The 26583-nt window shown below is 35.0% G+C and overlaps 1 protein-coding gene across 1 annotated transcript in view; it reads right to left on the reverse strand.

The window, feature by feature from the left end:
• Positions 1–12830: 12830 nt before the first annotated feature.
• SGPP2 (sphingosine-1-phosphate phosphatase 2) overlaps positions 12831–26583 on the reverse strand; it is a 124429-nt gene continuing 110676 nt past the window's right edge. Inside the window, exon 5 of the mRNA XM_023500814.2 lies at positions 12831–13618. Within this exon, the coding sequence (XP_023356582.1) occupies positions 13073–13618 (546 nt within the window). The 3' untranslated portion in view covers positions 12831–13072. The remainder of the gene's footprint in view (positions 13619–26583) is intronic.

Consider the following 26583-nt stretch of genomic DNA (forward strand, 5'->3'; position numbering starts at 1 on the left):
GTACCCAGGTTTTTGTAGCATAAAGTTGAGGAGACTGAGCCCTGTCTCTCCACTCAAGTTCAATAAGCAATTTTTTACTTTAATACTATGTTTTCAGTATTAATTCAGTAATTAATTAAAGGATGGGGCAGCTAGTCGCACAGTGGTTAGAGTTCAAATCCAGCCTCAGACACTCACTAGTTGTGTGAACCTGGGCAAGTCATTTTAACTCTGTTTACCTCAGTTTCCTCCTTTGTAAAATGAGGGAGAGGATCCCTTCTAGCCCTGAATCTCATGATCTGTAAATATAAATATAAAAATGGCTGTGTGCTGTCTTGAAGTGGCTTACATGCTCACAATAAAAGACCATAAAGTTCTCTGGTACTCAGACTATCATATTAGTTGCTGGTCATCATGTTTAGAAATCATTAGAAATCTAATGAAGATCTTGCTAATCACAATGTCCATTATAGAAATTTTTTTAGTCCTTCACAAAAGAAGTGGTTAGAGGAAAAACAGCAGCAATACATCCCAATAAGACAGGAAGGGAATCTTGAGCTCTTGGGGCTCCATAGGGTGATCATCTTACCCCTATAGTCGTGGTGTGAAATTTCTGAATGGGAAGCAAGGCACTGCATCTTTATTATTGAAAGGCACTTTTTACAGAATAGAAAAGCAAAGAAACAAATCACATGCCCTTTGAGTGAATGGAAGTGCCCTCGAGGGAAATTAAAACCTCACATTTGAATCAGCCTGGTCCACTGGAAAGAGCACCTGGGTGCAGATCCTAAACTTCTCAGTTACTGTGATAATAATCACTTTGGGAAAGGCACTTGCCTTCTGAGACTTCATTTTTCTTATCTGTAATACGAGACTGGACAAGATGACTTCCATGTCATTTTCAGCACTAAGATTCTATGAACAGAGCACTAAAACAATTACAAAAAAATATTTTTTTGTACAAGCTCTTGGTATACCTCGAATTATTAGTTGTTTAGCTCTTTAATGAGAATTGGAAAATAAGATAATTAGCAATTTTCTAACAATGAAGAGAGGAGAATAAACATTTACTAAGCACTTATTATGTGTGCAAAATATTTTATAAATATTTCATTTGATCCTCGATAACCCTGGGAAGTAGGTACTAGTATGATCCCCATTTTGCACTTGAGGAAACCGAGGCAGACTGGCCAAATGACTGGCCTAATAACAGTGAAATACTTTCTTTGATCTGGTGACAGTAAGTGTAATATTTATTAAGGAACTAAAGAAGGATCTGCTTGCCTGGGTTATTTACCCACTGGGTCTTTTCAGAGCTCTGCATGTGTCTGGTCACCCATGTAAGTGGCACTAATCCCACTGCCTCTCTGTTTCCATCCAACCTTGGTGTCCTCAGATGCAGTTGACCAAGGAAAACCATGCACATCAGCTGAGCAAAAAGGCCCCAGATTACTAAAGCATTGGACAAAAATGAAATCCACAGTTTTACAATCACATACTGATCTATAAAGATCTCAAATCACTTCTTATGGATGAAAGTCCTCATGAGGAAGTAGGGAATCAGAGCCATTCCTTAATTGCTAAATGGTCAAAAGAGTTGAACAGATAACATTCAAAAGAAGAAATTGGGGCTATCAACAGTCAAAAATATAATATATTTAATATAAATAATTGGAATTTATATAGAACACTTTAAAAATATTTTTTTCCTTACGAGTCTGGTAGGTAGAGACTATTCTCATTTTACAGTAGAGGAACCTGAGATATTCAGATTAAGTGACTTGTCTAGGGTCACACAACTATTATGTGTGAGACTGAATCTTAACTCATGTCTTCAGACTCCATGTACAGCGTTATTTTTTTATTTTTTCATTTTAATAGCCTTTTATTTACAGGTTATATGTATGGGTAACTTTACAGCATTAACAATTGCCAAACCTCTTATTCCAATTTTTCCCCTCCTTCCTCCCACCCTCTCCCCCAAATGGCAGGATGACCAGTAGATGTTAAATATGTTAAAGTATAAATTAGATACACAATAAGTATACATGACCAAACCGTTATTTTGTACATCGTTCTTCCAATTGCTTCACCTAACAGCCTAATTGGAGAAGTGCAAATCAAAGCAACCCTGGGAAGAGAGGGGGCACATGGGAGGAAGAGAAAATAATTCCTAATTAATGGGGGGGAAAAATAACTTGGAAAAACTAGTGGGTTATCTATAACTTAAAGACGGTTACAATAAGCCAGCTACAGGCTATTAAACGCCAAAGCCAGCTGTACTAGAAAGCCGTTCCTTAACAGACCTCACTCATCTACGTTTGTACATGAAGCTCCTAAGTGACAAGTGGGTTGAGTGCCAAGGCAGTTGGCATTCATATAAAAATTGAAGGGTGCTGAGCTCACTGCCACAACTACTTATAGGAACAACGCCCTGAGGCACATGATCACAATTAGGGCTGAGAATAGCTGCCCTCAATGAGAAAACACAGGAGAAAGCCAAGTGACTCTTATTGAATCAATAACCAGGAGCTAAAGGAAGATGGCACAGTAGCCTTGGAATTTGTCTTGAGTTGAGCTAAGGATTGTGTTGTGTTTCAGAGTCACATTTTGCTTTCTAAGAGGCAGAAGTGATCATCTAAAAAACTTGATCGATGAATAGACATTTTTTAAAAAAGAACCTACTTTTAATGCAAGAACTCCACTAGGCAATGGAGGCACAAAAGGCAAAAATTAAAAAGTCCTTGCCCAAGATACTCAACATTCTATTGCTGGAAAAGGTGTCACAAAAAGGAAGCTTAGCAACATCATGTCAGCTCATAGAATCTACTTTTTTTCTTTTATTTGCTTAAGGTGAGACTGTATGAAACAAAATCCATGTTTTTTTTCTCTCTAGCAGATGAACTTTTAACTTTATTTTGCCTCATTAAGAAATTCAGCAACATAAGATTTTGCCTCTTTTTTAAAAATCTGAAAAAAGCATCCTTCTCTTAATCTTTCCCCCAAATCAGGCAGAGTTGTCAGAAACTTAATGGAATATACCTTTCTCCTTGAAGAACATGGGCGGAGGGGAAAGAGTAAATAACTGAGAAAGAGTTTTCTATTCATTGTCACAAATTATAGCTAGATAGGAGTTCCTGTTAAATTTTTTTCTCTCAAGCATTTAACACGAGTATTTTTCCACTCAGAAATGGCTAATATGTAAAGAAGTGGAAGTATGACATATGGCATCTGAGGCATTAAGATCTTAGAACTTGCCAAACCTGGATATATAACAGAATAAACAAAAAATGCTACCCTGTTCTTTGTCTGTTTGATGCAATTACTTTAATGTTGGGAAGCTTCTCCCGTGGCAAGTATCATAATTCTGTTTCTTAAAGAATAAAAACGGGCTATAAATATATCATACAAATAAGCCATGGTTTGGGGACTAATGGAAATCAATATGTGGAATCATCCAAATATTTTGGTTCTTACAGACAGACAATTTTAAAATGATCAGAATTGGAGAGGGTCGATTGTTCAAAGTTTTCTGAACAAGGGGACTTTTGTGAGGGAAAATAAGTTTATAGAATGATAGCTAGGAGGAAGGGTATTTTGAGAAATGAATGGATAAGGATTGGACCAGTAACAATTCATAAAATATCAAACAGTTGCCTTGCAAAAGCTCTGTGAACAGTACTGGAGATAAAAAGGCAAAACCAAAATAGTCTCTGCCATCAAGGAGTTTAGACTCTAAAAGAAAGTGGACAGGTTAGACATCCATCGGTCCATATAATAATACAGGCTGAGAAAGGATAGGGAGAAAGTAAAAATCCAGACAATGTGTTCTGGGCATATTTGAAATGGGAGAGATCACTGAGCTGAGAATGGAGGGGAATCAGAAAAGGCAAACCTGAAATGAACATTGAAGGAAGATGAAGATTGTGAAAGATGATAATGAGGAAGAATATTCTAAACATAAAAGGTGACATATGAATGCATGGTTAGAGATGGACCTTCATGTTCAGTCAGCAGGCATTAAATAGATCAGTTTGGCTGGAATACTGTGACATAAAGCTGGAAAGGTAGATTGGAGCCAAATTGTTTGCATCTTCTCCAGAGAGACATTGTGAGGAGGAAATTTCTGTGTGTGGGGAGGACAGGAACGTTTATATGGCTGGAGATTTATCTTATGAGAAATAATATAAATGAAGAAGTTCATTAGTGAAATGCCTTGGAGGTTTCTTGAGTTTGAGCTCAGTGTTAGATGAGAAAAGCACTAGAAATATTTGAGTAAGGGATCAACTTTATGAAAACAGTATAAGGAACTCAGTATAAGATGAATGGAGAGGATAGCCATTGGACAAAATGAATTAAGTATAAGGTCATTCAGGTGGCATTTGTAGAAATAAGAAAAGAGGATCAGATTCAAGAGACCTTCAAGAAAATAAGAGGATTGGAGTGAGGTCAAATATCAGACATTTGGATCAGGAAATTAAAAAATTTAAAAAAAAATTGTTCCAAAGTTTTCCCTTTGTTCCCCTTCTTGGGGAAGGACCTGGGAGAGTAGTATTTCCATTGATGTCTATGGAGAAACTCAGAAAGTTTCTACAGTAAATAAATGGTTGTATTAACGCATATTTTCTATTTGCAAAATTGTTTGCAAAAGAAAAAAAAAACCACTTTATGGATGCTAAATTTTAGCTAAAGAGGTTCTACAAAAAAATCAGAAGATCCCAATGGACTCAATGACAATGATTCACAATTAGCTGGTACTGGTTTCATTATTGGTTCATTTAGGCTTAAATAGAAATCTGTGATATTTACACATGGTCCCCTCAAACTGTATTGAGGTTCTGTCTTAGAAGTAGATATACAAGTTTCTGCATACTGATCATAGCATAACTACCCATGTTCTCTCTCCATCACAAAGAAATTTCTTCCTAAATATTTCAAGATGGATTTCCTAAAAACATAAAATGGAAGCACAGAGCCTAGTAAGCAGGTCCTTCCTTAGTAGATTATTTTCAGTGCTTGCATTGACACCAAAGTTCTGAGGAGAGAAGTGAAAAAAAGAATATTAAAATAAAGTGAAAACTAACACAAACAAGTACCATTTTCTAGTTTTTTTTTTTCCCTCAGCAGACCTGAAGATTTGCTGAAAATATTTTCATTTGAATGACTTGTTCTATAAATGAGTTTATAGAAGTATTGTATTCAAAGACAGCTAGAAATATATTCTAGTACTTTCCTCTTAATTCACTGAATTTTATAGCAGCTTGTTTGTCTTCTCATTTATCACAGACAAAATTCCTCTAGCCAAAGGATCTTAATTAACTCATAGTTGCTTGGTGACTCAGTCACCAAGTCATTAGACTCTTGCTATGGGAGACTGGGAGCGTGAACTTCAGAAGTGAGTAAAAAGATGACTAGACATAAGCTCCCAAATTCATAATTTTAGAGCTTGAAAGTGACCTTTCACACTCCTCTTCTACCTATTTTACAGAAATGAAACAGAAGCCCTCTTGAACCTGAATGTACTTGTCTAAGTATACTGCTACCATAACAGGAGAGCAAGGGTGGCCCAATGGACCTGTGATGTGTAATTCCATAGCCCACGCTATTGATTTTCTTGGCTGCTTTTTGGCACACCAATTATAGAGGAGGGAATCAAAAACAAATGTAACAATAGAATAATATATCTGGACACAATTTTTTCATATAGCTGTAGTATAAGGCAATAAGCAAACCTGATGGTCAAATCCCATCTGCTTTTTTTGTAAGGCTCCTGAACCTTAGTTCAGGACTAACAAATGTGAACAAACAAATCAAAAACTGTCCATTTGCCAACCCTTGGTCTGTATAATTGCTTTACAATTCACAGATTTAAAACTTAGGAAATTGGTCAAACAGTATATAGAGTTTCTGGACTTGGAGTCAGGAAAGTGAATAAAATCTAGTCTCAGACACTATGTGACTCTGAGCCTGTTTCAAACACTGTTTGCCTGTAAACTGTAAAATGGGGATAATAACAGCACCTTCCTCATACTTAGCACTGTGCCTGGCACATAGTAGGTGCTATCTAAGTACTTTCCCCTCCCCCTATTTAGAATTTAGGGGCAATCTAATGAAACTGAGACCTAATGATAATAAGTGAATCCAGATACAACGTGAATAAACTAGGATTCAATCTCAGGGAACCTCTCCAAATCCAGCCTTCTTTCCACTGTATTATGCTGTCTCTCTGCATATCATATCAACTATGATACCCTAATTCATTTCCCTTAAGGACTCATTTTATAAAACAGATCAGTTTTATAAAACAGACATCAGAGAGTTTATAAAACAGAGTGGAGAAACTCATTTTATAAAACAGATTAAGGAAATCCATTACACACAAATATGTTATAGCTAAGTTAGCAGGGGATTGCTCCCATTAAAAACAGCATTATTTGCATTGTTGGTGGAGTTGTGAACAGATCCAACCATTCTGGAGAGCAATTTGGAACTATGCTCAAAAAGTTATCAAACTGTGCATACCTTTTGATCCAGCAGAGTCTCTTCTGGGCTTATATTCCAGAGATATTAAAAAAGGGAAAGGGACCCGTATGTGCAAAATGTTTGTGGCAGCCCTGTTTGTAGTGGTAAAAAACTGGAAACTGAGTGGATGCCCATCAATTGGAGAATGGCTGAATAAGTTATGGGATATGAAGGTAATGAAATATTATTGTTCTGTAAGAAACGACCAGCAGGAGGATTTCAGAAAGTCTGGAGAGACTTACATGAACTGATGCTGAGTGAAATAAGTAGAACCAGGAGATCATTGTACACTTCAACAACAATACTATATGATGATCAATTCTGATGGACGTGGCTCTCTTCAACAAAGAGAGGATCCAGATCAGTTCCATTTGTCCAATAATGAAGAGAACCAGCTACACCCAGTGAAAGAACTCTGGGAAATGAGTGTGAACCACTACATAGCATTTCCACTCCCTCTGTTTTTGTCCGCCTGCATTTTTTATTTCCTTCTCAGGTTATTTTTACCTTATTTCTAAGTCTGGTTTTTCTTGTGCAGCAAAATAACTATGTATATGCGTGTGTGTGTGTGTGTGTGTGTGTGTGTGTGTGTGTATAGTATTTAACATATACATTAACATATTTAACATGTATTGGTCTACCTGCCATCTGGGGGAGAGGGTGGGGGGAAGGAAGGGAAAAGTTGGAACAGAAGGTTTTGCAAGGGTCAATGCTGAAAAATTACTCATGCATATATCTTGTAAATAATAAGCTATAATAAAAAAGAAAAAATAATCTAGGACACACAAAAAAGCAAAAAAAAAAAGCTTTAATAAAATAAATATATAAAATAATGTGATTTAGCTATCACTTATTTACTAAGCATTATGTGCCAAGAACTATACTAAATGCTAAGGATGCAAAGAAAGGCAAAATTCCCCAACCTCAAAGGCTTACATTTAATGATGTCACTACTTAGGAAATATTCAAGACATAGAGAATGTAGCTGGATGGTGTTCTCAAAGAGCAGCTGGGGGCTTCCTACAGAAGGTAGGATTTGAGCTGAATCTTGAAGAAGCCAGAGAAAGTAGGAGGTGAAGGTGAGAAAGGCTAGCATTCTAAGTGTGAGGGTAGGCCCAGAGATTGAAGATGGGGTGTTAGGTGACCAGGGTAGCTAGACTCTAGAAGGAATGGAGAAGCATTAAAGCATTAAAAGACTGAAAAGGTTAGAAGAAATCTGATTATGAGGAACTTAAAATACCAAATGAAGGGTTTGATCCTGAAGGGAGTAGAAAAAGCTATTGAGGTGAGGGGGTGGGAGGATGAAATAGAATATCATATTCCAATTCAGTTCCAATTGATCAGTGATGAACAGAACCAGCTACATCGAGCAAAAGAACACTGGGAAATGAGTGTGGACTGCTTGTATTTTTATTTTTCTTCCCAGGTTATTTTTACCTTTCTAAATCCGATTTTTCTTGTGCAACAAGAGAACTGTATAAATATGTACACATTTATTGTATTTAAGATATACTTTAACATGCTTAACATGTATGAGACTGCTTGCCATCTAGGGGAGGGGATGGAGGGAAGGAGGGGAAAAGTTGGAACAGAAGTGAGTGCAAGGGTCAATATTCAAAAATTACCCATGAATATGTTCTGTCAATAAAAAGCTATAATAAAAAAATAGAATATCATAGGACTGAACCTATATTTGTTTTTTTTTAAATCTTCTTAATAGCTTTTTATTTTTCCAAATACATGCAAAGATAGTTTTTAACATTCACCTTTGCCAAACCTTGTGTTCCAAATTTTTCTCTCTTCCATCCCCTAGAGAGCAGGCAACCCAATACCAGCTAAACATGTACAATTCTTCTAAACATATTTCCTTATTTATCAAACCTATACCTTGGAAAAATCACCTTTGCAGTTATTATAGTCAAATTTAACTTTCTGTGACCCCAGTCAGAATTTTCTTGGAAAAGATACTGGAATGGTTTGCTGTTTCCCTCTCCAGCTCATTTTACTGATGAGGAAACTGAGGCAGACAGGGTGAAGTGACTCACTCAGAGTCACAAAGCTAGCAAGAGTCTGAGGTGAGATTTGAGCTTGGGAAGATGAGCCTTCCTGACTCCCAGCATGATACTCTCTCCACTGGGTTCAAACGGAGCTATCATATTACTAGCTATGTGATCCTGAGCAAATCACCCAGCCTTGTTTGCCTTAGCTGCAACTACCTACAACTCTAAATCTCTAATTCTAAATCATGATCTTTGAGGAAGAGGGAAAGAAGGAGAGTTTGTCTTTCCTCCCTCTCTTTTTCCTTTGAATTGATTCACTTAATAGCTAAGTGATTGCTATTTTTCCTCTTTAATCTGATTTTTCTTGTACAGCATGATAAATGTGGAAATGAGAATTACACATGTTTAACCTATATTGGATTACTTGCTATCTAGGGGAAGGGTAGATGGAAAAAAGGGAGAAAAATTTCCTTGCAAGGGTGAATGTTGAAAATTATCCATGCATATGTTGTTTAAATAAAAAAGCTTTAATAAAAAAAATATAGTTAAGTGATTTTACCTTTAGCCACTGTGCCGATCTCAAGTAAAAACTTCAGGTGTGACAGCCAGGAAACCCAAGTTTGTTTTGGTCTCAGTCCTAAAGAACTCCCAGAAAGGTCAGACTATAAAAATTAAGTAGTCAGAATACGGGCTTTCAAAAACATTTAATGTGCAGTCATGGGTCAAACAAGCAAGATTCTTTTTTTTCTTGGAAAAAAAATACAATTTACATGCAGTATATAAACTGGATGAACGTCTTACAAAGACAGAGACAAAGCATTCACTAAATACGCCTGTTCTGGTTATGTTTATGGAGGCAGGCTATCATTTTCAAGTGAAATTCCCAGCCTCAGCCCTAAGTTGAAAGCTTGGAAGTTGGTTCAGAACCCAATGGGGTGAGGCTTCTTCAGGGCCTACTTGAGCAAAAGCTTTTGAAAGTCATTTGCCGGTTCTGTTTATTCTCTTTCCAGGACCCTGTCTTGGTTCTGGATGTTGAATAAAAGTAACAAGAAATGACATGTTGGATGCTGGGAGGTCCCCAGAACCTGGAGATGGATTGGAGGGAAGGGAAGAGGAAAGAGATAGCTGGGGAAACTTTGTGCAAAGAGACAGATTTGCAGGAAACTTGGTATTCAGGTGCTGCAAAAGGTGGTTAAAATTTAAAAACTAATCTTGGCCAAGGCTGGACTTAAAGCCAAGTAAGACTCACCAGTAGGGGACGTGCTGCCACCAGAAAGAAAATGGCAGCCTTGAAGAGGAAGAGACCTTAGATCCTCCCCACCCCCAGGAGAGAGGGTTTTGTTGTTTTAAAGAGGTAAAACCTCTCTCAGAAGAGATTAATTGGAGGGCTTAAAAGGCTCTAGCATCTCCACAGCAGATTGGATCAGATGACCTGAGGGATCCTTTGTAACCCCTGCAGTCTCCAATTTTAGGCAACTGGGAGAAGAGATTAAATAATAGAGGGATGAGAATTGACTCTTAAATGAGAACCCAGGTCCATTATTAAATATTTATTAAAAGTGATCTTTGGGGCAAGACACTTTTTATGAGGATTACCGAAAGTCCTAGCTGTGTCAAATAAAATATGACCCATTTTACTAAGCACATGTATATACAAAGCAAACAGTTACGTTTAGATTTTTCACATTATAGGAACTAAAAACGAAACGTTTAGTGAAAATGAGACTATACATCATTTTGTTTGTATACTTTGCATTTACTTATTTCTGTGTTCTCATAACCCTTAAACAGAAAAGAAACTTCTGAAAGGCAGGGATTTTTTTTTCTTCTGATTGTTAACATTTATAGAGCACTTTAAGGTTTGCATAGTATTTGCATATATTATCTCATATAATTTTTGTCTTTGTTTTCCAAATGTCCAGCCACATGCCCCTGCACATTATTTGGTGAGTAGAATTTATTGCTTTCTTCTGTCAATACATTTTAGAAAGCTGTATGTGAGGGGGAAAAACATTTTGGTAGCAAAATACATGTTTACTTTCTACTACTTAACTTTGGGCACCTTCATAAGTCAAAATAAATATTGCGCAGTATTATCTTTAATTCTTTTTTTAGCTAAAGAAACTCATCCTTACATATGTTTTATAAATTTAAAAAAAAAAGAAATTCAGCTGCAGAGAAGTCACACAACAATTAAATGGTAAATGTTGGGATAGAAGCACATGAGAATTAGGATTCTTGTGCTCTGTTGCTGCTGCATATAATTATCAAAATAGTTAAGTGGCAACTTATTTGCTCCTTCCCCTCTAACCATCAGAAATACATAAAAAACAACTCCCAGAAAAAAGCTAAGAATTTTCTCTATGCTTTTATCTTAAGGAATCAGAGTATTCCACAAAACTCCAAAGAATGTTCCTCCAAGAAAATGAGGGTACTCACATTAGAAAAAGATGATTGTCAGTTTTCAGATAATTTTAAGTATTTTACGGTGAATTTGAATAAGATTGGAATTTAAACACAGGCTATATCCTTAAATGTATTATTTTTAAAGAAAAAAAATTTGCATGTGTTTATGTAAGCACTGAAAAATAATAGCATTAAAGATTTCATTCAGGTTTTCTATAAGCCAGGTAGGGGAATAAAGTCAATCCTATGCTCAGCTCAATAGGATACCTGAGAATCTGTGCAAAGAGAGGATTAATTTAATTTTTTTTCCAATTTCATGTATAAATAATTTTACCACTTTTTCTTCCAAAATTTTGATTTCCATATTCTTTCCCAACCCCCTGTCTTTAAGAAGGCAAGCACTTTAATATGGGTTAGAGATGTATAGTTGAGACTGTCTAAATGTTTGAAAAAGAGAATGGGGCTACCTTCCAGCCATAAAAGTGTGCATTACAACATGCTAGACTGAATGTAGCTTGTAGAAGAGTAGGGCATGGGAAGATACACTATGGCCTCTGCAAAGCAGGTGTTTTCTCATTAAAAAAACAGCCAAAAAATAACATATACAATACATATTAAAATATATGTGTACATATGTGATCGTAGATCCAAAACTGGAAGAGATCTCAGAGTATGTCTAGTCCAACTCCTTTATTTTAGAGGTAAGGAAACAGGCTCATGGCGGTTAAACAATGTGCCTAAGGGCATACAGGTAGCATTAGAATCAGAGGCAGGATTTAAATCCAGATATCCCAACTCCATAGCTAGTGTTTCATTTATCATATACCCATCCATCCCCAACCCATCCATGTGTGCATGCATATTTTTTTAAGTGATCAATTTTAGCTCTTTTTCAAGAGATAAGGAACTTCTAGCAGGGGAAAAGGTTTTTTTGTGTGTTTAATGATTTTTCACCTACTAATAACACTTTTTATGTTTTTATTTTGCTTTTCTGCAAAAGTAATCTAAAGTCCTTCACAAGTTGTCCTGAAAGTGGTCCTGAGATAAGGAGAAAAGGTGAAGACAGAAGCAGGATATTAATCCCAGTCATTTAGTAAATGAGTGACCTTATTAGGACTAAAGGTTCTGTTGAATGATAGCCAGGTTTCTGCTCCATGCATAAATATATTAATCCTAATTTGCTAATTTGGAGGAGACAACTAGTTAATCACATTCCTCTACCAACTGGAGTATTGTTTTCTGGAATTCATTGAAAGAAAGAACTTTGTAAAGATGGATTCCCAAGTTCTATTTCAAAATGGATTCCTAAAAATTAAAGAAAATCATGATGTATGGAATCATAAAAAACAAAATAACAGCCTGTCATATAAATGTGCTTTTACTAACTAGATATGGATCTTGCCAGTGACTGCATACTCAGACTTAATTTCTTCAAAGCCACAGATTTAATTTCTTCAAAGTCTGGTTTAATCATGGTGATTTTGTCACTGGCTTTGAAAAATGTCATATGAGGCTATTGTAATTTCTTTGGAATGACAACCATTGCTACTTTATCCACAGAGTGCCTTTGGATGGGGTGCTACCATTTCACCCTAGCTGAAGTTCTAGTTGGAGAATCTGGGTCAGTCTTTCTGGAAGTCATGAGGGCTAGAGGAATATCCCCTAGACTTCCCCCCATGCCAGCTAAATTTTCAAGGAACTAATCAAGTTTTGTGTAATCTTTCCTAACTTAAGAGATAGTATATTATACAGATCTAGATCATAAGATCATTTTCCTGAAAAATAACAAAGGATTCTAAAAAAGAATAAAGTAAGATTAAAGCTACATATTCTAAGTTTAACTTTGGAATGAATCTAAAATGAAATTTATGAATTAGAAATTATAACTGATATTTTTTTTTCTCATGCTATATCATCATTTACTTTGATTATTAGCCAAAAAAGAAAGGCACATGGCATACAGATATCTTTTTTTTTTTTTTGCTTTTGTTTTCTTGGAAATGGTGGACATAGAGGAAGGAAGAGACTGGCAGACTGGCACTGGTGGTAGTGATGGTAATGGATGGCAACAGTGGCAAAGATGGTGATGTGATGGATCTTCTCCATTATGTGGCCTTTCTAGGACTAAATTGTCTTTATGGGCTCTCTTTCAAGTGTACAATTGCTCAAAGTAATCCCAAAAACTGGTGGAGCATCGGTACAAATACTGTAGCACAGATGCCAACTGAAGAATATGTTACAAATTTGTAGGGTACTTCAATTTCCAATCTTCGTCTGGCTTCTTTATTCCGGGTGACCACTTTGAACCAAGAGTAAAGCACTTGCAGGGAAAGATTTTGCATCAGTTGACGAACCAAGAAAACTACCACAATTCCAACCATAAACTTGGTTAGTCCCAAGACTAGCATTTTGGTCGTGAGAGGTGGGATGCTTTGTATGGCAGACTCCGCGGGCTCAGATACCAACTTGAAAAAAGGATTGACCCAGAATCCAATGGTTCCTCCAGCTCCAGCTGCTAGAATCGTGGTAGTGTCTGCTCTGGTAGGAGTGTAGTTATCTGATACTGGGTAATTGTAACATAAGAAGAAAGGCACTACAAGAATGCATATAGGGAAGAGCAGACTGGCAGACTCCAGGTGATCGATGAGGTTCCATGCTGGATAAGTGACGGCGATGAACAATCCACTAATCAAAATGCCACCGATCACATCCTGAAACAAAAATGAAAATAAAAGTGGAAGTGAATTAGCAGACATGCAATATAGGTGGAAGTCTGATGTACATGTTTTTCTATCTCTTGGTTGCATAATTTAGGGGGAGGATAATGTCTTGGTGTCTAATTCATGCATAAATATAAACCACATAGAAAAGAAGCTGCATGATTTCATCCTCTGCTACAAAACCAAGTCCTGAAGTCATTCCAGGTTATATAAGTGGTTATACACTGAATTTTAAAGCTCAATCTTTCCCTTTTCATGTTTGCTTTGTTAGTAATGAGTTTACACACATCATGGCAGGTCTGGACACACACTTGCCAAATACTACATCTCAAAAACTGGCACTAACCATCTGATTTCACAGATTACTGAAAAAAGTGATTAAGGAACCATTCAGGAACAGAAAGAGAAGCCAATTCAGAGGTCCTCAATAATTCAAATGTAATGAATGGGGTTGTTTTTAGGACTTGATTAGATCAGTCCCCAAGCCAAATGCCTCCACAAATCCCTCTGTTACATGACTTTATACCATGAGCATCAGGTTATCATGATTTCTAGGCAATCAAAAGTAAATCCTTATCAGAAAAAGATTACAATGTCCTGAGGTTAGCTAGGTATTTGTCTGACCTTATTACCAAATAAGAGAATATTTTTTGCTTTGACTATCTTTTTAACATAGTTACCTACTTTTAATACATCATTTCTTCATACTATTATTTAATACTGCCTTAACAAGTCCATTATTTATCTCTTATTTGTTCCCTATCATAGTACTCATAGGTAATAGTTCCTAACTGATGTGTCTGTATTTCTCCTCTTCCTCTCTGTTTCTGCCTGTCTGACTCTGTTCTCTCTGTCATAGGTAGGAGTTTCCTAACTGATATGTCTGTATTTCTCCTCTTCCTCTTTCTGTTTCTATCTCTGTTCTCTGTCTTTATTTTCTCCCTCCCTCCCCTCTCTGGTTCTGTCTCTCTGTCTCTTCCTTCTTCTCCTCTTTTTCCCCCTTCCCCTTCTCTTCCCCTACCTTCCCCTAAACCTCCCTTGGATTATCTATTCTTTACCTCAGAGCATGGGTTATTAAACATTTTGTGTCATGGCCCTGTAAAAGTCCACAAACTCCAGGTTAAGAATTCTATTCTCGCCACTTCTTTAGTTTCTTCACCCATCCTCTCTTCCTTTCTTCTTCATTCAAAGGAAAGGTATCTTCGGTTCATCTTCAAAGCTAAAGCCTTTACTTTTGGCCTTTTCTCAGTTCTTAACCTTCTTGATCTCTTCACAAATTTTGACATTCTTGACACCCCCCTTCCTGGATGATCTCTCTTTTTTTGGCTTTCATATTGTTCTCTCCTACTTCTTCTCCCTGTCTGATTGCTCTTCAGTCATGTTTGCTGTATCATCCATGTGTTGCTCCATCATCCATGTGTTGCTCCAATTCTAGGTAGTTTTTACCCCAAGATTTTGTCCTGACCCCTTTTCTCTCTCTAAGCCTCTCTTACCAGTGTCGTTGGCTTCTATGAGTTCAAGAGTCAGATTTTTGCAGGTGACTTTTAAATTTATACATCCAGCTTTAATCTCTCCCTACCACCCAGTCCTGTATTACCAATTGCCTGCTGGATGACCCTAGGTACCTCAAACTTACCATGTCAAAAATAAAACTCATTGTCTTTGTCTCATAAACCCATCCTACTCCAAACTCCCCTACTTCTATGGAGGACGACACCATCTTTTCACTCACTCAGTCTTGTAAATTCAAAATCATCCTTGACTATCTACTCTCTGACCAACTCATCAATTATGCCTCCAGAATCTCTTCTATTTATTCTCTCTCTTTGCTTATATGGTCCTCATCACTTTTTATACCTGGACTGTTGCTTTAGCCTCCTAGTTGGTATCCCCCCATCCAGTTTTCCCTGCTTCAACTCATCCTCTTTCTAGATCATAGATCTCACCATAGAATTCCTGCTAAAAACTTCTTCACAAGATAATAGGTTGTTTTGTTTTGTTTTGCATTATAGTGTATATTTATTCCTTCTATTATAAGAGTACAATGAGTGAACTTTAGTTTCAAGGGCGTTTGTGTGTGTATGTGTGTGTATAGAGAGATACACATATTATCTCTGTAGACATATAGATGTATAAAATGATAGATATAAATATGTAAAAGATGCATACACATCCATCCATACATATACACTAAGATATAAAAGCAACTGTTCAATGATGGATGATCCAGGATTTCAGAGTCCTGGCTGACTTGTGTTTGCATGAGGACTGTATCAGAAAACCTTTACTTGCAAAAAAGAGATAAAAGAAGAGGAGCTGTATGGGAAAAGGAAGAGGCAAAAAAATAAAAAGTAGGACTCCCAGGAGCCATGGAAGCAAACCGAGGATTGGTTTGGCTATAGTTGAATCAGGGAATCAAAGAGAGATGCATGAAATCATGCTGCCGTATTGTCCTACCTACATCAGCTTTCGTCCCTAGAATTACCTTCCATCAACTCCATATGTATCTTGTACAGACTAGCATAGAGACTTGCTCTTTGAGAGAGGGAACTCCTTGAGGGCAGAGACTGTTGATGTATTTCTTTTTATTCCTAGCACTTACCATCGTGTCTGGCAGAGAGTAAGTGCTTAATGAAGGCTCCTTGACTGATTGTCCTTGAATCCTGGAAACCTAATGAACTCAAAACTAAGCTGAGAGACATCTGGTAGCCAGAAGGGTACAGTGCATACAGCTCTGGATCTAGAGTCAAAAAGACTTGAGTCTAAATCTGGTCTCAGATACCACCTAGATGTGGAATCCTGGACAAGTCACAACTGCTATCTGCCTCAGTTTCCTCATCTCTAAAATAGGGATAATAGTATCTACTTTCTAGGGTTATTAAGATCATTTTCAGATAATATTTAAAAGTGCCTTGAAAACTTTAAAGCACTTATAAATTATAGCTATTATTCATAATAATTATTATTCATCTTCCAATCTGTCCCTAGAAACTTTTGGAGAATTTTATGAGGGAACGGGCACTGACTAAGCTTTTACCACTAGAGTATAAATTCTGAATGTAATTTCTCATATCACGATAGTGTCCCTCTGCATCACAGATCAGAATTTTTTTTCTCTTCTAAGTTAGATGCCATTTTAGTGGCAGTGAGATGGCACAGTGAATAGAGTGCCAGACCTGGAGTCAAGAAAATCAAGGCTAGCCACAGACACTTAATTGTATGATTTTGGGCAGGTCAATTAACCTTGATGTGCCTGAATTTCCTCATCTATAAAATGGGGTTAATTGTAGCATTGACCTCCCACGGTTCTTATAAGGATCATGTCATGTACCTATTTGTATTTATAAAGAGATTATTAAGGGCCTGATATATCCTAACCACTTGAATTAATCAATCCTTTTTTTTTTTTTTTTTTTTTTTTTTTTGCTTTCCTCTCTCCCTCCTTCCTTATTTTTCTCCCTTCCTCCCTCACTCCTTTACCTCCCAGTTCTTTGCTACACCAAAATATGCTGCTATAAATATCTTTGTACCTATGGGTTCTTTCCTTCAATCTCCAACTTCCTCAACCATGACCAATATGTTGATAAAATGGAAGATCTGAGGGCAGAGCCTGTTTCACTTTTGTCTGTATCAAGTGCCTAGTCTAGTATCTGGCATAGAGAAGACAATTAAGTAATAGGTTTTTTTTTTTCTTTTTTTTTTTTCTGAGACAATTAGGGTTTAAGTGATTTGCCCAGAGTCACCCAGCTAGGAAGTGTTAAGTGATCTGAACTCAGGTCCTCCTGACTTCAGGGCTGGTGCTCTATCCACTGCACCACATAGCTGCCCCTAGGAAATAGCATATTTCTTACAAGAAAGAATTTCTATTTGGAAGATTGGTAGTAGATTAAAGAGTAGTAATAGCTATATCCCTCCCCTTAAAATAATACCAAAAAAAATTTAAAAACCACTGGAAAAAAGTCCCAAAATGTAGTATAGACATAAGGGATAAAGGCAAATAAACTAATTCAGTTAAATTAAATTTAATCTATTAAATATACTATTTCTTTAAAACTAAATATGTAATAGTGGTTTGTTATGTAATCACAAATAATTTATTGATTGTTAAATTTGCAGTCAAAAAGATAAGTAAATTTTAAATTACTGTATCCCCCATTTACTATGCTGAGGGGATTAGTAGGGAAATCAGACTCTAATTTCATTAGAGCCTATAAAGGGGATCCATACACTGAGTAAAGGGACAGAGAATGATTCCACAGATTATCTCATTTGCATTATTTTTGTATTATAATTAAATGTTTTTGCTATTAGATTTGTTTCTTACAGAGAATAGAATTCTATAAATAGAAAATATTATATTGATAGTGGGATGGGCTATCATAATTAAAGGTGATAACCTAAAGAAACCTATGTAAATCTCCATTTTATTACTTCTATCAAAAATGAGGCTACACTAAAATAATATACATATTTCTATATGTAAATTAAAGTCATAAATAATAAATATTCAATTAGGAAAATTTCCCATAACATTAAGAACTTTCTAAAAGTTCTTTTTAGACTTAAAGTTTACCTTTTGAAAGCTTGAATTACTTTTTACATAAAACTTTTAAACCACAAAACCAAAACTTTTTTGGAAGCATGTCTGTCATTTCAATTTTCTAAGAGGAAATTACTAGAATATTTCTTTCCATTTCTGAATTGTCCCAACATGATTATGATATGAATAATCTTGGAAATATCAGGAGTAGAATGAAAAGTATTTGAGTGAGATGCATAAAAAAACCATAGTAACAAAGAATGTTTTATTGGCTGGGATGATAGAGAACAACAAATAATCATGGTAGAAGCATGTAACTATTATGACTAGAATTCTTGTCTTAATGGTCAAATTTAATTTTTTTAATATATGGGGAAAAAAGGATTTAGTGAAAAAACATGAAGAATGTCATTCTATAAAGAAAAAAAGAAAGAATAATGATGTAAGAGAAGATGAGGAGGAGAAATTAGGGCAGAGACTAGCAAGAATGACTGAAGAATAAGGGTACTTCACGCGTACAATTATGAACAATTCTTTGTCCATCAGAAAGAACGTAGAAATAATGCTAATACACAATTAGGATATCTGAAAAAGTTAAAAATAAAGAGCAGTCTGAGTCCTTCCCATTTTTTAGGAAAAAATACAAATAAAAAATGTGACATGAGAACCAGAATTATATTCACCATTTTACTATAACCCAGGGAATATTTTTAAAAAGGAGTGGCCATGAATTTCCGGGAATTACTACTGCAAATATGCTCTTAAAATCAGTTATCTTTGAATTCATGTTACAATATTAAATAACATTATCTTCAAGTTAATAAAATATCATGATGAAGCTAGTATTTCTCAAAGTTAAAAAGAGTAAGGAAATAGTGAACTTTTACTTATATGTTAGCTTTAAATAAAAAGTTATTTGAAAGGAAAGGTTTACTCTGTTTCCTTCACACAGAAGAGAACAAGGAAAGGAAAGTTACACATTGGGATAATCACATGGATGAAGAAATCCAAAGCACCATTATGAATTCTAAGTGGAAAGTTTCAGGATCACCTAAATGCATGATGCATTTTCATGCAAGATCAGAGCCTATCCTGGAGGAGCCTTGACTCAAATTCTAGCCAAGTTTGCAAGGATACTTCTTAGTGTGGTAAATTTACATTTTATCTCTAAGCATCTTCAATGGAGTATGCTACAGAGGAGCCCAACATAACACAAGGTTAGCTGGCTAGAAAGGAAAGAGAAAAACCTATTCATTCAATTGTGAGTAAAGAATGCATTCAGATTGTTGAACTATTTATGCAGAAGACACAATGATCCGGGTCTTCCTCGCTTCCAGGCCCCCTGTTGAGAATGTGAACAGTCTTTTCTGCCCTTGGCTGCCTCCACCAGTCAACTGAAATTAGGAACAGAGATAAAACCAAGAGAAATGTCTTTCGTTGGTGGAGTAACTGCCTTTGTCATGCTCATTTGATAAATTTTTTTTTACTCCTATATTATGCACAGAAATAATTTATTAATTATGAATCATTCAGGGACTGTACATGTTATTTTTCATATTGGCTTATGATTAGTTCTGTTTCTACTTAATAAACATATAAAAATACCTAAAAGCCAAATGAGGAAAAAGAAAGCTACATTCATGAGTATGAACATAAACAACTTTAGTAAGAAACCTAGATTTTGTGTAATTAGCATATATAGCAGGAAAACTGTTCCACAAACTCAAGAACTATTAAAAAACTATTGCTGTCCACAAATGGGAAGAGATCAGTTACATAAAGGCAGTTAAGAAATTCACTTGGTTAACTGGTGACAAGTTTAAGGCTTCTAATGTGACAGAGTCTGTATAGAATAGGAATTCATAACCCGGTGTTCACATGCGCTCAAAGGCTCGATAGTTATACTTCAGAAGTTTGGAAACTTGGTGAAGAAAGAAATTACATTTTCACTAACCTCCAATTGAAATTTAGCATTTTCTTCAATTATTTTTGAAGTTGTTTATTTTATTTTTTAAAAAAATATTTCAAAATTACATTAGTTATTTATAATAGCCTTTTTTATTTAAATTTTAAGTTCCAAATTCTCTCCCTTTCACCCCCCCTCCCCATTCACTGAGGAGATAAGTAATATTACTATATATATATATATATATATATATATATATATATATATATATATGAAATCATGCAAAACCTAATTTTTTATTAGCCATATTTCACAAAATCAAGAAAAATTAAAAAGTGGTCAAGTTATACTTCAATTTGCACTCAGACTTTATTAGTTCTTTCTTTTCATCATGAGTCTTTTGGAATTCTCTTGGATCATTGTATTCATCAGAGTATCCAAGTCTTTCACGCTTTATCATTATTATAACATTGCTATTACTGTGTACAATGATCTCCCAGTTTTCTCACTTCATTTTGTATCATAAGTTCATACAGATCTTACCATAATTTTCTGAAATCACCCCCTTCATCATTTCCCATAACACAATAGCACTTCATTACTATCGTATGTTACAACTTGTTCAACCATTCCCAAATTGATGATCCTCCCATTGATTTCCAATTCTTTGATATCACAAAAGGAGCTTCTACAAATATTTTATACATATAGGTTTTTTTTTTCCTTTTCCTTTGATCTCTTTGGGATTCAGACCTAATTTTGGTATTGCTGGATCACAGGATTACACAGTTTTATTGGCCTTGGGGCTAGTTCCAAATTGTTCTCCAGAATGGTTAGACCAGTTCATTACTCTACCTGATATACTTATTTTTCCTTCATCCCCTCCAAGTATATCTCAGAGTTACTTTAATTTGCCTTTCTCTAATCAACAATGATTTAGAGCATTTTTAGTTTTGTTTTCTTCTTCTGAAAACTCCCTGTTTATATTCTTTGACAATTTATCAATTAGGGAATAGCTCTTAATTTTATAAATTTGACTCAGTATTTTAAATTATTTCTTTCTAACCATTTGAAGTATTTTCTCTTTGACTTGGGAGTTTTGTAATTTGATTATAATATTCCTTGGAGTTTTCATTTAGGATCTCTTTCAAGAAGTGATCAATGGGTTCTTTCAATTTCTATTTTACCCTCTGGATCTAAGATATCCAGGCAACTTTTCTTATAATAACTTGAAATATGATATCTAGGCTCTTTGATCATGGCTTTCAGATAGTCTGATAATTTTAAAATTATCTCTCCTAGATTTCTTTTCTAAATCAGTTTTTTTCCCAATGAAATACTTCCTATTTTCTTCTATTTTTTTTCATTCTTTTGATTTTGTTTCTTTTTTCTTATTTTTTAAAATATTTCATTTTCCCCCAATATTCTTCCCATTTTCTTCTATTTTTTCATTCCTTTGACTTTGATTGTTTCTTTTTTCTTATTTTTTAGTATTTTTTTTGTCAACTACATGTAAAAACAATTTTTAACATTTGTTTTTTAAAACTCTGGGTTTTTATACCCCAAAGAGATACTAAAAAAGGGAAAAGTATGTGCCAAAGGTATGGCCTGTATGTGCCAAAATGTTTGTGGCAGCCCTGTTTGTAGTGGCCAGAAGCTGGAAAATGAATGGATGCCCATCAATTGGAGAATGGTTGAATAAATTGTGGTATATGAATTGTTGAATAAATTGTGGTATATGAATGTTATGGAATATTATTGTTCTGTAAGAAATGACCAGCAGGACGAATACAGAGATGCTTGGAGAGACTTACATGAACTGATGCTGAGCGAAATGAGCAGAACCAGGAAATTATTATACACCTCAACAGCGATACTGTATGAGGATGTATTCTGATGGAAGTGGATTTCTTCAACAAAGACAAGATCTAACTTAGTTTCAATTGATCAAGGATGGACAGAAGCAGCTACACCCAAAGAAAGAACACTAGGAAATGAATGTAAACTGCTTGCATTTTTGTTCTTCTTGCCATCTTTGGGGAAGGGGTGGAGGGAGGGAGGGGAAAAATCGGAACAGAAGTGAGTGCAAGGGATAATGTTGTAAAAAATTACCCTGGCATAGGTTCTGTCAATAAAAAGTTATTTAATAAAAAAATGAATAAATAAAACTCTGAGTTTTGAATTCTCTCCTTTTCTCCCCTCTCTGCCCCCTTCATTGAGAAGACAAGCAATTTGATATAGCTTATACACTGTGTAGTCATGCAAAATATATTTCCTTATTAGTCATATTGTAAAAGGAAAAGTATAGACAATAACAACAATAACCAAAAAGCCTCAAGTTAAATAAAGAACATAAAAAACTATGCTTCAATCTGTATTTAGACATCATTAGTTTTTTCTCTGGGGATAGACAGCATTTCTAATTCATAAGTATTTCAGAGTTGTCTGAGATCATTGTATTGCTGAAAGTATTTAAGTCTTTCACAGATAATGATCTTACAATATTGCTACTGCTTTATACACAGTACATATCACTTTGAATCAGCTTCTGTAAGTCTTTTTAGGATATATATATTTTTTTTTTTAATTTTTTTTTTTGCTGAGGCAATTAGGGTTAAGTGACTTACCTAGGATCACACAGCTAGGAAGTATTGAATGTCTGAGACTGGATTTGAACTCAGGTCCTCCTGACTTCAGAGCCAACACTCTATCCATCTAGCTGCTCCCCTTTCCAGGATTTTCTGAGAGCATTCCACTCGTCATTTTTTACAGCACAAAAATATCCCATCCCAATCATGTATCATAATGTATTCAGCTATTTCCCAATTGATAAGCATCCCCTCAATTTCCAATTTTTTGCCAGCCAAAAAAAAAAAAAAAAAAAAAAAAAAAAAAAAAAAAGCTGCTATAGATATTTTTGTACAGAATGGTCATTTTCCCTTTTTAAATCTTTTTTTTTTTAAAAAAAATATAGAGCTAGTAGTAGCATTGCTAGATCAAAGAGTATGTAGGACTTTATAGCCCTTTGGGTATAGTTCCAAATTGCTCTACAGAATGGCTGAATCAAGTCACAATAGTGACTTGCACTAATGTACCAACAGTGCATTAATGTCTCATTTTTCCCACATCCCCTCGAACCTGTGTCATTTTCCTTTTCTGACCTATAATCCAATTTAGTAGATATGAGGTAGTACCTCAGAATTGTTTTAATTTGCATTTTCCCAATCAATCGTGATTTAGAGCATTCTTTTTTAATATGGCTATAGATAGCTTTGTTAGATTTATCTGAAAACTTCATATATTTTGATCATTTTTCAATTGAGGAATAGCTCTTATTTTTAGTGAATTTGATTCACTTCTCTATTTGTTTGAAAAATGAAGCTTTTATCAGAGAAACTTGCAAGAAAAAAATTTTTAGTTATGATTGCTAATTGTATTTCCCTCCAGCCTACTTCTCCCTCTGTTTATTCTATTTTCTCTCTCCCTTCACCTTGTCCCCCCTCTCAAAAGAGTTTTGCTTCTGACTCTTTCTTCCTCAATCTGCCATTCTCTTGTTCCTTTCTTCTCCTATTTTCCTGTAGGGTAAGATAGATTTCTATATCCAATTGAGTATGTATGCTACTCCCTCTTTGAGCCAATCCTGATGACAGTAAGGTTCATTCACTCCCTCTACTTCCTTCATTTTCTCCACTGTAAAAGTTTTTTCTTGCTTCTTATGTAAGACAATTTGCCCCATTATGTCTTTCCTTTCCCTGAGAAATCCTAGTACATTGCTCTGTCACCCCTTAATTTCATTTTTCTAGAGATCATCCCTTCCTATTCAACTCACACCTGTGCCCTCTGTCAATATGTATTTCTTCTAACTGTCCCAATAATGAGAAAGTTCTTATGTGTTAACATTTCTACATGGGAAGATAATAATTGTAACAGTTTAACCTTACTAATTTCTCTTTCCTGTTTACTTTTTGTGCTTCTCTAGAGTCTTGTAATTTGAAATTCAAAATTTCTATTTAGCTCTGATCTTTTCATAAGAATGCTTGAAAGTTCTGTATTTCATTGAATGCCCCCATTTTCCCCTTGAAGGATTATACTCAGTTTTGCTGGATAGGTCATTTCTGGGGTGTAATCCTAGCTCCTTTGTCCTCTAGAATATCACATTCCAAGTCCTTTGATCTTTTACTGTAAAAACTACTAAATCTTATGTTATCCTTACTGTGACTCCACAACACTTGAATTGTTTTTTTCTTGTTGCTTGCAAGATTTTCTTCTTGATCTCTGCAATTTGACTATAACATTCCTTAAAGTTTCCATTTTAGGTTCTCTTTCAGGAGGTGATTAGTGGATTCTCTCAATTTCTATTCTGTTCTCTGGTTCCAGAATATCAGGACACTTTTCTTCAAAAACTTCTTAAAAAGATGTTTTTGAGTTCTTTTTTTTTTTGTTCATGGCTTTTTATGAAATTCCAATAATTTTTTGGTCCAATAATTCTTAAATTATCTCTCCTAGAAGAATTGATCTTCTAGATCAGTTGTTTATCCAATTAGATATTTCACATTGTCTTCTATTTTTTTTTATTCTTTTTGGTTTTATTGTTTCTTTATTTCTCATAAAATCATTAGCTTCCATGAATTGCTCAATTCTGTTTTAAGGAATTATTTTCTTCAGTGACCTTTTGTGTCTCTTTTTCATCTGGCCAATTCTTCTTATTGGCTTTTTGTACTTCCTTTACCATTTGGTCTAATCTGTTTTTCTTTTCCTTGTTGGCTTTCTGTACCTTCCTTACCATTTGGTCTAATCTGTTGTTTTTTTTTTTAAGTGTTATTTTCTTCAGTATTTTGTATGTGTGTCTCCTTTACCAAGTTGTTGACTCATTTGTCATGATTTTCTTGCATCACTCTCATTTCTCTTATCAATTATCAACTACTGAACTTTTGAGAATAAGTCTAAAGGATTTTTTTTAAAGAGAAAGTAAACTTCTCAAAGGGGAGATGAATCTACATGATTTCATCAAAAACAGGTCATGTTGGACCTCTTTAATTTTCCTTTTAACAAGGTTTTTACTATCTACTATAAAGTAGATCAGAAATATTTGATAAATATAGCTTAATTACCACTTGACCAAATCTCTCACATACTGTTATTTTGGAATGATATAGAGATATGAGCTTGTTGAACAGCTAGACCAAAGAGCAGTCATTAATTACAAAGAGTCAATAGAGTTTCATTAATAAGTCATACCACACTGATCTCATTTTTTTTTTTTTTTTTGGATAGGATTACTAAACTAATAGGTAAATTGTGATTTTAATTTACCTATATTTTACTTAAGTTTTTAATAAAGCACTCATTCTATTCTTGTAGAGAAAATGAAAAGATGGATTAGACAATAATATTATCAAATGCATTTGGAATATGATATTCCAAACAGTAATGGAGCTAGGATTACAACCTTGGGCTGCATTAGCAAGGACATAGATTCCAAGTTATGGGTGGAGTTGTGAACTGATATAGCTATCCTGGAAAGCAAGTTGGAACTATGTCCAAACACCTAAAAAGGGTTATAGGAACTAATACATACCAACCAGGACTACCTTGGTCAATAGTAAGAGCAAAATTATATGATGACCAACTGTGAATGACTTATCTATTTTCAGGTAACACAAACATTTATGACATTTTGAAGGCTTTATGATGATGAAAAATGCTATCTACTTTCAGAGAAAGAACTGATGGAATCTGAATAGAGATCAAAGAATATGATTTTTAAAAAGATTTTTATTTCCCCCAGTTAGTGGTAAAACACTTTTTACATTTATTTTTAAACTTTGAGGTCCAGATTCTCTCCTTTCTCCTTGCCCCCCACCATTAAGAAGGCACATGTGAAGTTATACAAAACATTTCCTTAAAAGTCATGTTGCAAAAGAAAACATATTCCCACTCCCCCCCCAAAAAAAAAACTCTCAAGAAAAATAAAGTTAAAAAAAAAAGTATGCTTCAATACCTATTCAGTTCTTTCTCTGGGAAGGGTAGCATTTTTCATCATAAATCCTTCAGAATAAAAGCTTTTTTTTTTTTTTTTTTTTTTTTTTTTTAAAAAAATTTTTTTGTCTCACAACATAATAAGCAAATATGTCTTGCTTGATCCCACATATACAATCTGTATAAAGTTGCTTGCCTTCTCTTGTGGGGAGAAGGGAGGGAAAGAATTTGGGAGTCAAAATTTATTGTATTTTGTACCAGAAAACAGAAACAGTCATGTATGGTGGAAGTTGTAAAGTGCTAATCTGTAAGTCAGTGATTAGAGCCCTTCAAACATGGGAAGGGTTATCTCCCAGTAGACAGGAACCCTAAATAACCTCCTTCCTTGAGGTCTTTAAGCAAAGCCAGGATGAGCACTGATCCAGTTTTTTTGTGTAGGTTTTCTTTTATCTTTTAGCTATCTTTTGAACTTGATGGCTTCCTACATCCCTTCAAACTCTGTGTTTCTATGATTCTGGTGTTTTAAATAGA

Source organism: Sarcophilus harrisii, chromosome 3 (assembly GCF_902635505.1).
Source record: "Sarcophilus harrisii chromosome 3, mSarHar1.11, whole genome shotgun sequence".
Classification (NCBI taxonomy): domain Eukaryota; kingdom Metazoa; phylum Chordata; class Mammalia; order Dasyuromorphia; family Dasyuridae; genus Sarcophilus; species Sarcophilus harrisii.